The sequence below is a fragment of the Pleurodeles waltl genome, chromosome 4_1, assembly GCF_031143425.1.
Source record: "Pleurodeles waltl isolate 20211129_DDA chromosome 4_1, aPleWal1.hap1.20221129, whole genome shotgun sequence".
Taxonomy (NCBI): domain Eukaryota; kingdom Metazoa; phylum Chordata; class Amphibia; order Caudata; family Salamandridae; genus Pleurodeles; species Pleurodeles waltl.
The window spans coordinates 608,662,831-608,681,131 of NC_090442.1; the positions used below are offsets into that span (position 1 = coordinate 608,662,831).

The window sequence follows — 18,301 nt, forward strand, 5'->3', positions numbered from 1 at the left end:
GCACAATTTGCACTATGTGAAATGTAAAAAAAACACTGTCTTACCTATAGGCATAAAGGGGGTCATTCCAACCCTGGCGGTCATCGACCGCCAGGGTGGATGACCACGGAAGCACCGCCAACAGGCTGGCGGTGCTTCCTTGCCCATTCTGACCGCTGCGGTAACGCCGCGGTCAGAAAAGGGGATCCAGCGGTTTCCCGCCGGATTTCCCCTGTCTGGGCTGAATCTCCATGGCGGCGCTGCAAGCAGCGCCGTCATGGAGATTCCGACCCCCTTCCCGCCACCCTGTTTCTGGCGGTTTTTACCGCCAGGAACAGGATGGCGGGAATGGGTGTCGTGGGGCCCCTGGGGGCCCCTGCACTGCCCATGCCACTGGCATGGGCAGTGCAGGGGCCCCCTAACAGGGCCCCAGCATGATTTTCACTGTCTGCTAATCGCGACGGGTGCAACTGCACCCGTCGCACCCCTGCAACACCGCCGGCTCCATTCGGAGCCGGCTTCTGGGTTGCAGGGCCTTTCCCGCTGGGCCGGCGGGCGCTCCCTTGGCGGGCGCCCGCCGGCCCAGCGGGAAAGCCAGAATGGCCTCCGCGGTCTTTTGACCGCGGAGCGGCCAATTGGCGGTTGCCGCTTGGCGGGCGGTGCCCGCCGCCCGCCACTATTGGAATGACCCCCAAAGTCTCCTCACATAGCCCTAATACAAGAGGCACACTTTTCAGAGACTGAGGACCTAATTATGGGTTTGGTGGTCTCACTGCAGGACCGCCAACCTCATGGGAAGGACACCACTGCCTTGGTGGCGTCACATCCAAGTGTATTACAATGTTCCCGCCATGCTGACCAATGGGAACATTGAAATATGAGTTTCCGTCGGGCTGCCCAGCGACAACAGCGCTACCATAATGGCCTCGGTCCGACAGTGCAGGGGCCCACCTGAGGTCAATATCATAGCACCCAGCACCCTCAGAATGTGCATTCCAACTGTGCTGGGTGGGGCAGCCCCCAGCACTGGCTTACTACCAGCCTTTCCATGGCGGTGTAAAGGCCATGGAAAGGCTGGTGGGAAGTGGGGTTGTAATAAGCTAGGCAGCACTGAGTTCAGCGTTGCCCTAGCTGAGTACAACCCTAACCACTGTCACCACGCTGGAAATGATGTTCCTGGAAGGGACGGTGGTCTTTAGGCGGGTCCACCTGCCAGGGTCGTAATGTGGGGATCGGACCACCTGCATAATGAGGCCCTGAATCTGAATGGATTGGTAGAGTGATTAGTAGTACTCAGTAATCAAAACCCACAGAAGATCCAGTCAACTCCAATATCTCCTCATCACCTAGGAGATGCGGTGTGGCAGTCCTTTTTCAGAAAGCCTTACAATACATAGTTAGAAAGGCACGACTAGACCTGAGAGGATTGTACGACGAAACAACGACTTCAAAAACAACTACTGCCTTAACAACGAGGTCGGAACACCGACCTCGTTGCTACTACTAATGATTTTACCACGAATGCCTTAACAACGATATTTTGTTGTAAAGGCATTCCTGATAAAATCATTAGCAATAGGCACCATTCACCCTACATCCCTCACCCCACCCCCCCAACCCCATCCCAAAACCTAAAACCCCCTGACCCCCCACCCACTCCCCAAAACCAAAAACGCCCCACCCCCCAACCCCACCCCAAAACCTAAAACCCCCTGACCCCCCACCCACTCCCCAAAACCAAAAACGCCCCACCTCCCCAACCCCACCCTAAAACCAAAAACCCCCTGACCCCCCACCCACTCCCCAAAACCAAAAACGCCCCACCCTCCCAACCCCACCCTAAAACCTAAAACCCCCTGACCCCCCACCCACTCCCCAAAACCAAAAACGCCCCACCCCCCCAACCCCACCCTAAAACCTAAAACCTCCTGACCCCCCACCCACTCCCCAAAACCAAAAACGCCCCACCCCCCCAACCCCACCCCAAAACCTAAAACCCCCTGACCCCCCACCCCTCCCCAAAACCTAAATCCACCACTTACCTTCGCCAACTCCCTTCTTTGTACCTTAACCACGCATGTTCGTTGTTCAGAACATAGTAGTTAAGGCACAAAAAAACGGAGTCGTGGTTAAAAAAAGCGTTGTTGCGCTTTCGTTAACCACGACTTTCGGAAAAAAAAAGTCGTAAAAAAGGATGTTTCCCCCTGAGAGGGGCAATTTGTGTTTGCTGAATTGACACTGTACTTTTCTTGGTTCCTTATTGGATCCTAATATTGCCAAATCCCAATTACTAGCAGCAGGAAATATGTATGCATGGTCACCCCACATTTCTTGTCTTTTTCTGGACACTGCTTTTGCTGTCTTTAAAACATTATGCAGTTTACCCCTGCTAAATATGAGTAAAGTGCCTGTGCTCACCCTTTGAATATGGTTAAATTGCCCTATTCATGATTGACATATTTAACTTGCCAGTAAGTCCCTAGTATATTGTGTAGAAAATGCACCCAGGCCCTACAAATGAAATACCACTTATGAACTGTAAGACTCATTGTGGCATACACTATAGAGTCAGGGCAAACATAACTTCAGGCCTACCCTGAGTAGTCTGTCAGCTGCAGCTTTAAGTCTGCTACTCCGACGTGTCAAAATCACCCTTTTGACAAGTAGGTATGAAAACCGGACTTTAAATATTAAATATTTCACAACTAAGTGAATCTTGCTGTCCACAAGGCAAGGTGCATACTATTTAAGAGTGGAACATGTGTGACATTACAAATGACATATTGTCGCAGTGACTAGCTCCAAAAAGATGATGTCACCGGCAGCGGCAGCTGCTGCAGATATCAAGGGGAGGTGTGGGGGGATACGGGGATGACGGGGTGGGTGGGAATACATTTAAAAAAAAGAAAAAATCTTACAGTTCGTCACCACCCTCTCCCACCACCTGGTTCGTCCTCCTTTCCTATTCTGGTGTCCCAGCACATGCTGGGACACCAGAAGAGGCTTCCCAGAAATCCCGGGGCTGCTTACATGCTAAGCATAGCATGTACGCAGTGTCAGGATTGGTCTGAGCGGCAGTGACTGACACTCAGACACAAGCCTGGGGCCTGTGCAGTTTCTCCAGCCCAGCAGTGTACACAGCTAATGGAATGTGCAGACAGTATCCCCCTCACCATTTGATCCTCGATCTCTAACTTCATTTACCTAATTTTTGAGGTCGAGTGTAAGCATGCGGCCTCTTGTATACTTTTAGTATACTTCTGAGGGCTTGAAGCCATTTCATTTGTTTGTTTCTTTGTCATTTAAAAATCTTTGCTTGCTAGTGGTCCGTCATGCATCTTTGTCCCTCCTTTTTCATTTTCAGAGGAGGGACTAACTACTGTATAATTATGCTTTGTCATGCTTATCTGTTCTTTGGTGGACTTTTTTTTGTTGGTTTGCTATTCATGTTCGCCAAAGCTTTCCTTTTAATTTCCACAGCATTGTTGCTCTTGTGTCACAAGAACATCAAATTGACCATTCACTATACCACACTTCCCACCTCCAGAAGCATACCTCATCATGTAACTCGCCTCCTCAAATTTCAAATTTTGGGTGACTACTTCAGACCAGGGGTTTTTAACACAAAAATCTGTGCTGCCAAAAGTGGTAATCAAAACAGGTCAATAAAAGCTAATAAAATCTCTAACTTCCAGATTGAATGAGCTTGCTATAATGCAGCTCAGGACTCAAAACATTGTCCGTGAAAATAAAAAGATAGTTACACTACCTAATTGTATAGTTTCATTGAGGAAAGGCTACATCAATGGGGTGCTTTGGCATCAGCTGCCTGAAAGATGCACCATAAATTAACCCATTACAAATATATGTGTTTATCTATTCCCGCAGTCCTACAACTTCAAAACTCACAGAGCTCTCTGCTGCCCGTCGTCCTCCATGGTTTCCTTTTAACTAGTGAACATGTCTCTCAAACGAGAGAGTAAGCCCAGGGAACAAAGGTCCCAGACCTCTCAGCAAAGACTGCAGACTCAGGAGCCGCAGTCAGAGGGAAAATAAATTGTGGCTGGCATCCAGTCAGGAAGCCGCTTTCAGCGCAGGCTCGAAACATCAACATCTGCCTTTTAAGTTACTAAACAATCCTTGTTCATGGAGACTAAAGAAGAACAAGAACAGCACTATACGTGGGGTAGTGACAGACAAATGCAAATAGGTGGCTGTCTTCTACAGCCAAACAAGAATGGGCAGTGATAATAATGAACATGTTTATGTTGGTAAGAAGATTTATACAGATCCATTAAAGTAACACTACATATTTAGAAACAATTTTGATTTGAAGATAGTTTGGAAAGTCTCTTGTGACTTAAAAATAATTAGTACTGTTTTCACAATAACCAAATTTATACCAATTTATCAAGTTATTCTTTTTGTTTTTCCTGGCTGCTTTTCTCTTTAAAAACGTGGGTACCTCTGATTTTTCACTTTTAAAGTTTCAGTGCTCATGTTTTCTTTCATGTAATGCTCTGTTCTTGCATGTCACCTTAAGTAGTTGGTGAGCCAGTAGCTGCTTCAGGATCAGAGGTAATGTCAAACCAGCTTATTAATATATTCTGAAGTCTGGTACCTATTAAAACACGACAAGGCTTTGTGTATTCCTTAGTTTTAAAAAAGTATGAAAGAAGTGCACATGCACAGGAATTTCTGTTATTTTAGTCACCCAATTCTTCTCAGGGAAGTGTAGTCCCAATGATGGTTGAGTTTTTAGGTTGAGCTTAAGCATACGGCCTCTTGTATACTATTAGTATATTAGGCTGAGCATAATTGTAGGGCCTCTTGTATACTTTTAGTAAACTTCTGTGGGCTTGAAGAAATTTAATTTGTTTGTTTTAGTGTAATTTAAAAATCCTTGCTTGCTAGTGGTCAGTTATGCCCCTTTGTCCCTCATTTGTCTTTCTGGGAGCAGGGACTAACTACTGTATAATTATGCTTTGTCATGCTTATCTCTTCTTTGGGGGACTTTATTTTTCTTGGTTTCTTGTTCGTGTTCGGTGAAGCTTACCTTTTCATTTCCACATTCCTTCTAGGTGCTAAATATATGGGTACACTGCATTACGTTCTGCCATTCTGTTGTCATGCGGTTATGCTCGCAAGTGGCTGACTAAATGTTTACATGACCATGTTTCTCTAGGGGCTGTTCTGAGCATTACAGTCAAGGTACAACAATATTCGCTGCACTTGGAAACTCACCCCAAAATGCTTTGTGTGGCAATCTTTTTACAATACATCTTTGCCCATAACTCACTGCATGACTTGCTCTTTCTGTCAAGGTCATCTCTGGATCCCCTCACTAGTTTGGGTGGACCCCAAAATAATAATTTAAACAATATAATAAATAATGGCAATATTTTAAATTTTTGCTGCAGATACAGGAAGAAGGTAAAGGGAAGTGCTTTAGTTATATGCAGGGCCACTGAATTGCAACACTACCAGCTCTAACTCAATCAAATGCAAGACCTATTGCATTACAAATGATTGTTCTTAATGATACCTTTCCTCCTTCTCCATCTTGGGTAACAGCATCAACTGGGATCAAACATAAGTTGTCTTCCTTGCCAAAGGGACTATGGTAGTTGCAAAGGAAGGACTTGGATTCAAATGTTTATTAACCAATTTGCAATAAAGGGTGTCTTGATGAGTAGAGGACTGGTTTGGGCAGGCTCTGATAGCTAAATCAAGGCTATTTTGCAAAGACTGAAAACTGTTTTGGCAGATGGTCATCACTCAATTGTCCCTATTTAACTAAATACAAGTGTTGAAAATGGCGGCAGCATTGCAATGCAACATCTACTGTGCATGTTGTCTGTTACATAGACTTAAGTCTGGGCAGGCAGGAAACCTAGATGTAAACCTATGAAGATGTATGCTGCCATCACCTCAGGGGTGTTTCTGCCTTTCAACCATTAACCTGTATTAGAACATTAGAAGGTTGGCAGCTCCATTGAAAACAATGGAGTGCTGCAGGCTTTTACTGGCCGGTAAAAGCCCGCAGCGCCAACATTCCAATGTTCGCTTTGTTTACAGCAACAGCTGTGAACAAAGCCTCATGGAGCCCGAGGGGATTTTGCTCTCTATTGGTCTTAACAGTTGGATGGACTCTACACTGAACACTGAAAATCTGTGGTGACACACAAATAGGGGCTGCAGCTGTGACACAATGAATGTCTTGTGTTTGAAGGTATCACAACTTATTGGTCATTGTGGTTGTCTGAATATATTAACAGGATTGAGTATCTAGTCCGAGAGGGACCCTTGAAATCGTTGGATAAGATTTAGTGGAGAATTTTAATACCACCATCTCAAAGGTGAAGGCACTATTAGCTTATACATCGTAACAGGGTACAGATTGCCAGCAGCCTTTTTACGCCGTTTGAGTCCCAAATCATTTCTTACATTGAGCACTATTGTAAGGGCAGGGGAGTAGTGTCAGGCAAGTACAGCACCCTAATGTCAGTGCTAGTCTCCAAACAGGTCATATGGAAACCACAATTTCATTGGTAATCATGGTTTTCTGTTCAATACACAGAAGAGGGTTAGTCATCTCTATTATATACTCGGTATACTTACTTCAAGATTTTAAGTACCAAACTGGTGTTGGTCGCAATAAATAACAAAAATAAAAAATAGCTAAAGACAACCTCTGTTGAAGATTCAGTGTGACGGGCTGTGACCTGCTGAGTCACGTAGAGTTGAAGACAAAAGGAAATAATACACAAAAAACTGGCAACAAGCTAACTGTCAGGGTAAATCGGGGGTCGCAAATGACTAAATTAAGAACTAACGTGGGATGATTTCCGATCCTTGTTTCCCACTATACATATTATATGGCGACTCACTCTTGCATTTGGTAGAGCATATTTTATGTCGCCCATTCTCATCTATAAACGAGCATAAAAGCAATACGAAGTAAATCAGCTTTCATCCAAAAGTGGCACGCGAGTACTTGCAAAAAAGTTGGAAAGAGCACATTGAAATCATAAATAAAAAATAAACTATAGCAGAAATGAAAACAGCGAGTGGTTTACACGTTCAGGCACTGAAGTGGACTACCTTCTGGGTGGAGGTGCATATGTTCAAAAGCAAAATGCCCTCACTCACAATGACGAGAGGCAATGGCTGAAGTGGAGGTCGTGGCTGTGTGACTAGTTTTTGCCTTGACTTTCTAAAGTATTCATTGAGTTAGACACATATCAATGGAAATTTGAAATGCGACCAATATTATACAGTCAGAGGTCCGCGATTGCTATCCTGACAGATTACGAGTTACTGAGTGTGGTTAAGACCCTTAGTAGGAAATAAGGGCCACATGTACAAAGGGCCATATTTATACTTTTTGACGCAAAACTGCGCTAACGCAGTTTTGCGTCAAACAAATTAGCGCCGGCTAACGCCATTCTGAAGCGCCATGCGGGCGCCGTATTTAATCAATGACGTTAGCCGGCGTTAGCCGGCGGCGCTGCCTGGTGTGCGTGGAAAAAAACGACGTACACCAGGCAGCGCCAGCGTAGGGGGATATGGAGCTTGGGCGCCAAAAAATGGGGCAAGTCAGGCTGAGGCAAATTTTTTGCCTCAACCCGATTTGCGCCATTTTTTTCGACTCCCAACCCCCATAGAAATGACTCCTGTCTTAGCAAAGACAGGAGTCATGCCCCCTTGCCCAATGGCCATGCCCAGGGGACTTCTGTCCCCTGGGCATGGTCATTGGGCATAGTGGCATGTAGGGGGGCACAAATCAGGCCCCCCTATGCCACAAAAAAAATAAAAAAAAATACTTACCAGAACTTACCTTAATGTCCCTGGGATGGGTCCCTCCAGCCTTGGGTGTCCTCCTGGGGTGGGCAAGGGTGATAGGGGGTGTCCCTGGGGGCATGGGAGGGCACCTCTGGGCTCCTTCCGAGCCCACAGGTCCCTTAACGCCTGCCTTGTCCAGGCGCTAAAAAACGGCGCAAAAGCGGCCGTACGGCATTGTTTTTGACCCGCCCACTCCCGGGCGTGAATTTTGCCCGGGAGTGTAAATACGGCGCACATGCCTCGGAGTAAATTTTTTAGACGGGAACGCCTACCTTGCATCTCATTAACGCAAAGTAGGTGTCCACGCTAAAAAATGACGCAAACTCCATGGACTTTGGCGCTAGACGCGTCTAACACCAAAGTATAAATATGGAGTTAGTTTTGCATCGGAATTGCGTCAAAAAAAACGACGCAATTCCGGCACAAACAGAGTATAAATATGCCCCAAAGTATTTTCCTAGTCGCAAATGGGCTGATAGAAAAATGCTTTTTGGGATGTACGAAGGCCAAATTGTGATTCGACAACTTGTTACCGAATCACAAAGTTTTGTGATTCAGTATTAGGAAGGGGCGTGTTCAGGGCATCCCTTCCTAATACTGAATCTGAACGGTATGTATGATTGATTTGTGACCATGAATGCGGTAACAAAACAATCTCAGTTACCACCAATTTCAAATTGGTGTTAACCCAGTCGCAAATCCATTCACAAACCCCATGGGACCCTTTCCCCTTTGTGAATGCATGCGAAAATGTTTTTTAAGAGCAGGCAGTGGTCCCACAGACCATTGCCTACTGTGAAAAAATGAAACTGAAACGGTTCATTTTAACAATTTTAAACGCACCCCGTTTTCCTTTCAGGAAAATGGACTGCGTTTAAAAAAAAGATTGCTTTACTTAAAAGCAATCACAGACATGGTTGTTTGCTGACCCCAGCAGGCCACCATCCCTGTAATTTTTGTGATTTCTAGTGGGTCACAGATTGCGACCTACCTCATTAATTTTAATGAAGTAGGTCTATTTGCAACTCACCGGCAAAAGAACCTCAGTGGAGTGTCCTGCATTTGGAATTGGGATTTCTTAGTTGCTATTCGCATGGAATTGCAATTAGGAAATCGCAATTCCAAATGTTCGTACGTGTGCGCCTAGATGATTTGTTATGAAGTGGAATAGTAAATTCGAGATAATACTACACATGGCTCTATCAATGACATAAAACATGGAAACAGAATAAGAAGGTACGTGGTGTTGATTGCTCAATACATTTCCTAGGTCATTGGGCAATCTTAGAGAGAATGAAGCAATGTGCCTGCCTAACTATGTGGCGTTTGTCTACACAGATTAAGTGCAATAATCAAAATACTCAGAAATCAATAGCCAGTTTGGGTGCAAGGCTGCATGCCTCAGAGTTTTTACCATCTCTCATCTTCCCTCAAGCGCTTGGTACAGGCTAGAGTGACTGAGCAGGCCCAGAGGTCTCAGAGAGAAAACCCTCTATTTTTTCATATTAAAGTCCATGAGCTTTAGGCCAACAATGACGACTGCACAATAAAATACTTGTAATCTAGTAGATCTCACAGGATTTAGTAAGGAAGTAAAACCTGGCAGTTCTAACTAGCTGAGTTTCGAACCGCCAGGCAATAACTTTCTGTTCCTCCAGGATACACTTACGGGTGAGATGCTCATGTGACAATTGCAAAAAAAGATCAGATCAGTAAAATGAAAAATAATAGATGAAAATTGGTTTTATCACATAGCTGGCTTCTGTGAAAGAAGTGTGGACACACACACTTTCTCTTTCTCTCAATCCTGAATTCTTTATGAGTATGGTGCCTTACTTTAGGCTCCCGTTCAGTCAGGATCCACACGCGGTGCTCAGCTTCACATAAGGTGCAGGTGGCTTCCTGATCCTTGTTCTTTTTTGTGCTTCAGGAAGACTGGAAATATGAGTTTAGATTCCTACGTTGAGGAGTGCTTCGGGGATCTGCACTGAGAGCCACACTCTTCATTGCCTATGTGCAAGCCTTAGCTACTCCTATAAGATTATTTGATTTCCAGTAATTCCCAAACAAAGATGGCACCTTGATCTTGCTGCAATTGAATGACCCACTGGCTAAAGCTTCGACTAATTTTCCGGAGCTTCTCTCTTCTTATGTGAGCTTCCTGTGTAATAACACACGTGAAATCAGATAAGACAGAAATACCTGGTCATAGGCGGTCCTCCTTCAGTCTGGACTTTGGCATGGTGGTATGTGGACCTAAGCACTTTATTAACCCCAGTGGCTCGGAGCCATAATCTGAGGGTCACTTTTGACTCAGAATTAACTTTCTTCACGAATGTGAATAAAGTTCTGTCAACTTACTTACTACTTTTAGGACACTAAGAGCAATTCTTTCTTTCATGCAGGCAGAAGGCTAACGTTTTGGTTGTTCAAGCAATGATAACATATAGGCTAGGCCAATGGGAATGTCCAATACCAGAGCCGCACAAAATACTTGCTAGCCAGGCTGCAAATAATCCAGAACATGACTACTCGCCATATTTTGGGCCTTAGGAAATGTGAACACATGTCCACGTTTCACCAGCTTTTAGTAGACAAATGTACTTATTTTAAGTGGTACACATGGCCAACAGAGTCTTCTATGCCACAGACCCAAAATATTTTCAGCAGAGATTAGGGCCCAGATTGAAGAAAAGTGCTGCTTCATGTCATGAAGCGCCACTTTTCTTGCAGCACAAGTTCAGGTGACTGGTCCTTTTCACACATCAGTGTTACATTGTGGGATTACGTTTGATATATTTATGCTTCATTTCCAATATACAATTTTTCCCCAAAGTATCACCAGCTTTCCTGTGTTTAGTTCAAATGATGATTCTTCTTCACTAGAACACCTTCGGTTACCAGGGCACTCTATAGGTTAAAAGCTTTTATGCATTCACTGTTTTTACAATGGAAAGTGCCCATGGTTATACCCACCTCATGACCTGGTTTCCATAACCATAACTGGAAGGCACAAGAATGTCATATAGAGCGGTGAAGAACAATGGAAAGGTGCGTGTTTCGTGAGCTGAACTTTCTGAATTGGTGAAAAGGAACAGATGGGAATATGACTCTGAGGACATGAGATGAGCATGCTTTTATTGCAAACCATGACTAAATTACGAAACCTCCAGCACAAGTCATCAAAAAGAAGGAAATGGCCCTATGGATCACTGGTCCTTTCCTCCCTTGATCAGCAAGGTTTCCAAGCATGGTGACAAAGATTGGCAGTGGGAAGCAAAAGGGGATTCATGGTTTTCTCTAAATAACACAACCTCAAGCTGGCAAGCTTAAAGCTGACTGTGACTTATGCTACTTTGAAACCAAAGGACCTATGCTTTGCATATTGCAGTGGAGGACATTTTTACAAACTTAAGAGTTCTTATGGCAAAGGTAATATGAAACCAAAAGATACAATATGGATGGTTCACAATGGTGGGACATCACAAAGAGTAGAAACATGCATGAGCTACTACCTGGTATAGAAAGACCCATCGAATGGGATGTAGAATGCTAGTAATAGAAATGGGAGTTCAACAGCTCCATTTGGTGAATGATGGCAAATCAAATGAGATTTACGGTCTTGTAGCTTAATAGTGTTGAAAATCACTCACTGGAGGCTTCCTCTAGCAGACTTAACAGAAAAGTACTAATGCAAATAACACCAGCTGTGTCATAGTGCTGCACTGGGTTCTGCTCCAGCCGTTCATCTAGATTTTTTGCTTTTTTGATCACCCGATTTTAGGATCTTTTACTGTGGGTGAGCCTCACTACCAGTGTCTCACCCATGGTAATTCCATGGTAAATGGACTACATGTGTTTACCAGCAGTGTCAGCCAGTTAAGGTAAGACAACTGCAACGCAGCAAGGGTAAGGGGCACTTGACTAGTTACACATGAACATATGTGCACACAAAAGTGCACACATGTGCGGGCTGAATGTGGGAGACTATTGCATGCACAGCCTGGTAATAGCCCACAGGTAGCTTGGTGCAATGGGGACTCTGCATGGATATGAATTCACTTGGGATATACCTCATGAGGGTGGTGTACACTATTAGTGTGCTTTACTGTTTTAACTACAGTGATAGTCGGTTATACATATAGGGAGGGAACTACCTTAGAATGTAGTTTCCCTTCTCCTTGCCCTACGGAGACCAATGACGTCCGGAACTAGAGTGTATCTTGTGTGAGAAAATCAAATTTGTAACTTCCATATTGATATCTGTACATCCTGTGAGTCGGTCAGAATTTACATGATTTCTTTGTTCAGCTCAGGATCAGAGCCCAGGCCTGTTGTCACCCTTCCCTGTGCGGTAAATACATTTCCTCCAGCAGCAGGAACAAAGGCCACCCCCCACACAAAAGGAGAACCTTAGCAGGAAAGGGGTGGGGCGAGATGACCTGTATCAATCACCCAGCTGTCACATTCCACCAGGGATGGTCCTGCCCAAGTCCTGTAAACCGAGGAGAGTGCCGAGACAACTGGAGTGAGACCACAGGGGGACTTCTTTTGAAATTCTAGTGTGCAAGTCCTTGGCAGTGACATCAGCGAGGGGTGGAGCTGAGGCCCCAGGAATTGATGTGACCAGTGGCTCCTGGATGATGTCATTTTTGATCGTCACAACATCATGTGCAGGAGGGTTAGGACAGGGGTGGAGAAATTATGTGGCACCTGAGGAGTGGGTAGGAGTGCCTATCTTCTGGAATCTTCCTCTCCCCTTTATAAACCCTTGCACAAGTGGAGGACTCTTCTTGCCTGGGTATTTCCCAAATACTGGGCTTCTGGATCCTGGGACTGTTATGTAGAACTGGCAGAAGGAACCCCTGGACGCCACTCAGTTGAACCCAGAACCAGTAGGTCTCCTCAAGGGCCAGTGAGGCTGGCCTTTACTCCCCCTAAGGACCAGTTTGGGGAAGACCTGGCCTTCTCTGCACCCACCAACAAAGCCACAAAGGAGAACTGGAAAAGGGGCCAGAAGGGCTATGTTTTGGGGGACTGCCCCACTATGGAGGTGAGGAGGATTGTTGCAACTGTCCCTGGTCGTTAGGGCTTGGCACCATAAGTCAAATGATCCCAGGGTTGTCCAAATCGGTTCAAACTGGTCCCTAGTTATGGAATTGTATATTTTGTGGACCTTTGACCTACTTTTCTGTCAGAGAGCATGTAGCTCCGCTGCAGTGCTAATAATTTCCCTCAGGGTGGGCCAGGATCCGGGGTTCAGCGCAAGAAATCTAAATCTGCCCTGTTGAGGAAGGGGGCGTGGGGCCCCCTTCCTGTGTTCCTAACTTACCCGGGGAGCCTGTCCCCGGGGAAAATTAATATTGCAAGGGCTGGGGACCCGTCCCCTGATCCCTGCACTGCAAGGATGTGGAGAAGCACCGAAGGGCTTCTCCATCGGACAACAGAAGGGGCCCTGGACCCAGTCCATGGGCCCAGGATTGCAGAAGGAGGCTGCTCCAACCTTACATGTCTGTCTGCTAGAATGGGAAGACACCAATGAAGGTTGCTAGCTTCCAGAGCAGCACGCGGCCGTGTTGCCTGCACGGGGAGGCAGTGAGGGCAGCCAGGGTTGGGCTCCCCATGGTGCCTTCCAATGAAGGCAATCTCTGGGGTACCCAGGTGGGACTGCTGAAACTCTCCCCATAATGCTTTACAGAGCATTCCTTTCACCTATAATGCTTTGCAGGGCACTCCTTTCACCTATAACTTCGACGGTGATGGTCCTAGAAGAATGGGACCACCACCAAATTGTTCAGCATGGCGTGCTTTAGTTCCTCACCTTTTGGGTCCTCACCTTAAGTTGAGGGCGGACCCCAAAATCATCACCTTTCCCACTATTTCAAGGCATTTTCAAGCTTTCCCATGGCTGGAGCTTTAACTCTACAGCCAAGAGTAGTTTGCCCTCTAGGGGCCTTGTGTGTGAAAATATTTTGAAAGGCCTGGAAGGCCTCAGAATGTCTAATGTACTGTGTTCTCTAGAGGTTTAGTGTATGGCTACAGTAGAATGCTTTTTCGGGTGGGTTATGCTGTTTAGGGGCTGACTGTATGGTTATACTGCAATTCTTTTTCATCATGCTATTTTGTTGTTAAGCCCTTTAGGAGTTATTCTGATCACTACAGTTCAACGTCAAATATATAAAAGAATGCACAAACACAAAGTTAATTACTGATAAATGTTTATTGGGTTTTCATGACGATTGCATTTGTTTTATTGATTTATCCTTAGCACAATTATGACAATGATTCATACCAAAATAATGGTGTTATTGCACAATGACTGTTGAAACTCACGTGGTATGTTCGGGTGACCCCTCTAGGGTGTCACCAATGATTACACAATGTCATCTATGGTATGTCCCATCTGACAATGTATATTTTTAAGTTATTGCATATTATTTAGTAGTGTGTGCATAATAAATGTACTCCTATTTCTAAAAAGACGTACTGACTGGACAATCATTTATTGAGTATTATTATTGAATGCCAGTGATTGGTGATTACTAGCCCACACCACCCCGCTTGAGTAGGCCTTAGACTGCTCTGCCTCACCACCCTGTGAGAGTCAATCCCTACAACGGGGTGTTTGGTTCCTACTGAAGACAATTGAGGAAATATTACTTGTGCTGGCCACACAACTAAAAGCCCAATTTCCAACGCATAGTAAACATATTTTGTTTTCTTCTTTGTAGAGATTACCCCCAACCACTTATCCACATGTTTAACATACATCAGGATTTTGACCACTGTCATGTGAATCATGGGTTTAAAAAGGAAGAAACAGATGTGTAGTGGGATATACGTCTGCTTGGATGTGCCATCTATTATCTATGATCTTTCCCAAAAGGCAGCACAGTAATGGTACTAATCCCTGTCTGCTGTTGGCTAACCAAGTTAGCAAGGTGAAATTGTAGCAGATCTTAACAATATGTAATTTTTCTGAGACCTCAATCCTCATGTGGAGTACCAAGAAGGCAGGCACTTTTATATCTTGAGCACCTTCACGGCAGACCTGGGAGTTTCATCAAAATATATCAAATAAGAGCTCAGAGGGTTAATGTTTACATGTCAAAGTAACTCTTTGTGAGCAGCTTCTCTCGTTAGAATACTTATATCATCATCAGTTGTTTCTACTTTTAATTACAATCAATTTGATTAAAAAAAAAAACATTAAACCTAGTTTTGTTTGCAGAGTTGTATTGTGATTTATATTAAAATATTACAGTAATACTCTGGGGTTATTTGCAGGCGGTAGAAGTCAAAACATAAATCCACAATTACTCCTCACAAAAGAAGATGTGTCTTCCAGTGTATTTTCTTGGTTCAGTTCAAAGCAGGTGAGTCTGACTTTCAGTATCTTTGCTTCCATTTTAATGATTAAGGTGCCCTCTGTGCTTGATTATAAAAGTCCTTAATCCTAGACAGAGGTTTCGACCCTTCACATAGATCTGTCTTTATCCGCTGACTTCGTTAATACCGGGGGAGGCAGTGGAGTGAAGAGAAAGGACAGGGGCCACACTAACTTCCCAATGCGATTTTACACATTATGACAATATGATATCGACACATCTTTATAATACACTACTAAATTGCGTCACATGATTATTCACGTATTAGCAAAGGGAATTAATAGAAAAACAGAATGTCGAGGAAATATTAAACATATTACAAAACAATCTAACAAAATCTTGCAATATCTTCTGCAGTTCTTTAGAAATGTATCCATACTCACACACCTTTTCCTATGCTACATTTTTGTGAATGCAGCCCTCACTTTTGTCCAAGTCCATGCACAAAGAAATCTAGCACTAGCCCTTAGATTGTAGCCCAGCACAGTCAGTCTACTCCCTGGTCACAAGATAACATGTGTGCTTTTATGGTATGTTGCCCTGAATACAAAATATGTTGAGAGCAACTACTTGTTTCCCAAGATGTTTCTGAGACTAGGGCAGAATGGAGAGTAAAAACAGGCACAATACTCATCAATGAGAATTTAGTGGCGGGAGGGACTGAGGGAAATACCTTCAGAGAGAGAGGATGGATCTATACCCCCTGAAGCCTGTAAAGCTCTTTAGCCATGGTCCAATTGAACTCCTTCAATTGGAGAAAAAGGAGAGGGCATCATAATTCAAAGTTAAAACTATTAAAAGTGCTAGTAATCTAGTCGTTGGGGTGCATTTCGTTACAAATATTCAAAGCTAAAAGAGTGTGATAGTGTGTTGGTTCCACAGTGAAGTCCACTCTATTCTATGCTAATGGTCCTTCCACTTTCTTTTGCTGGCCCACAAGGGGCATACATGAAAACTCTGTAGCCTTCTGCAGCAACTGCCTGTTGATTAAGGGAAAGGAAGACTCCACTGGCAGCAATCGAGAAGGGTCAGATGTCTGCTATTCAGCAGGTGGTCTATTGTAACATTTTCTAGGGAAGTTTCAAGACCTGTATGGCCACAAATAAATAAAAAAATGTATGTGCTTTGATTTTGGATAGAGCTGTTATGTGGAATTCCCACCTATGTAATGGACTGGTTTGTTGTATCACATGTGGCACCAATAGATTGGATGTGTCCTTCACCTATCACAGAACTCTAATTGTCTCTTCGGGGAAGGAGAGTAAAAAAGAGTTTTGAATGAACGGAGGATGGATCAGCTACCCTGTGGTCTCTGACAGGAACCTTGATGGGTGCACTCATTCCTGTCTTTTACTCCTGGATTTCTTTATTTCCCAGGCCTAATGGAGCGGAACATGGCAGGGGCTTTAAAGGAAGGGCTTCAATGGACTCAGGTTGTATCCCAATTGGACTGGTCAGGGTTTAGTACCTTGAGGAGTAGGCGCTGTGCTGTTGTGTACAGTCACCTGCAAGATGTCCAAGGCCTTGATAGCTGGAGAGGACTAGCAAGGATAGTGGCCTGCCTGCACAAAAACAATCTTTAAGGTCGATTTGCTCCTTCTATGTGTGCTGCGAAATGCCTCCCCTGGGGAGGCATTAGTTTTTGGCGCTGCCTCAGGTTTACAATTTTTTGTAAATCTGAGGCAGTGTCAAAAAGCTTGGGTGTTGCATGGGAACTCACACAGCAACATCCATTGCACTCCCCTTAGCCACATAAAGCTGCAACAGGCTGCCAATATCGACAAGGCCCCTCTAAGCCAGGAAAAGTGGCTTAACGAGGGCTTTTAGATATGGTGCAGTGCACAGTGCTACTGGAGCATCGCAAAAAGTAATGCTTTGGTGATGCTAGGGTCTCGTAAATGAGGCCCCTAGACTCTTGGAGGTGTATGATAATAATCACAGTAGAATAAAAATACACTAAATAAATTGAAATAGCCACAGTTCATAATATTTTTCGAATTTTACCAGATTAAAAACTAAATTGTCAACTCTCTCAGAAACAAAAAATATGCACTTTTCAGTCCAAGAGAAGGGTGATTTTTGATTGTTAGAACAGATATGTTTTAATAAAGAAAGTTATAGACGCCTTATTGCAAGTCATAAGGAAACAAGGAGGAACGAAAGGATTGTGAATTTATCAAAAAAGAAAAGATAATTCTCGTTTATGTGAAAAAACTTGGACACTTTTTGTGTATGAAAAGCATTTTCATTGTATCTACTAAAAATTGAGTTGAGTACATGTATTTGTCAATTGGATGTATTGATGTTCTGTATCCGAGACTTTAAATGTTTATACAGAGTAGTTGTATGCACTGGCAGACTTAACATTTTAAATTTTACATGATTAAATTCTTTGTTCTATGAAAATTGATGGTTTCATTGTTGATTCGTGGCATTGCTCTTGAATTCATCCCTATGTTATACCCCTTTTGTGCAGTTGAGTCGCAGAGCCCAGGTGAAGAGGGGTTAGATTGGCAAACCCCACTGTTCGCATGGTTCTTTGGAACAATTCTCCTCATTGACTTAAAATTATTCTTTTTTTAGGAAAACAACGTTGAAGCTATCAGTTGGATTACTCTACAGATGTTTGATATGAAAGGTGTGCCCAAGAAAGAAGCAGGCAACAGCAACCAGGCGTGACGTGACGTTCATGTTCAACTTGAGGATGCTTGGAATGAGGAGGATAACCGGAAGGGACAGATGTGCCTCGTCTCAGACAGCACACAAAACATGTAAAATTACATATAAATTGATGGTAAAATCTCCTTAACATCTTTGGGTATTGGTGTCAGGACAAAATAAAATATTACTTTTGGTTCTCAATATTTTCTAAATAAGCCTTCAAACGGACTGCTGCATTTAAGAGCATTGAGAACGAGGATGAAAAGATGATCAACATCAGATAAGCAGATATTTTTAATTATCTAAAGTAACTATTTGTAAAATTGATCACCAAGAAAGAAACACTTTGATCATATTGAATATTTGTATATTGAGTAATCAAGTCTTGTTTCAACATGATAAGATCAGCACATGTATGGCCAGATCTC

General features: G+C 43.9%; 1 protein-coding gene across 1 annotated transcript in view; it reads left to right on the forward strand.

The window, feature by feature from the left end:
• LOC138287178 (sodium-coupled monocarboxylate transporter 1-like) overlaps positions 1-18,039 on the forward strand; it is a 316,179-nt gene extending 298,140 nt beyond the window's left edge. The window contains 2 exon segments of the mRNA XM_069227537.1: positions 15,112-15,200; positions 17,796-18,039. Of these exon segments, the coding sequence (XP_069083638.1) occupies positions 15,112-15,200; positions 17,796-17,891 (185 nt within the window). The 3' untranslated portion in view covers positions 17,892-18,039.
• Positions 18,040-18,301: the final 262 nt, after the last annotated feature.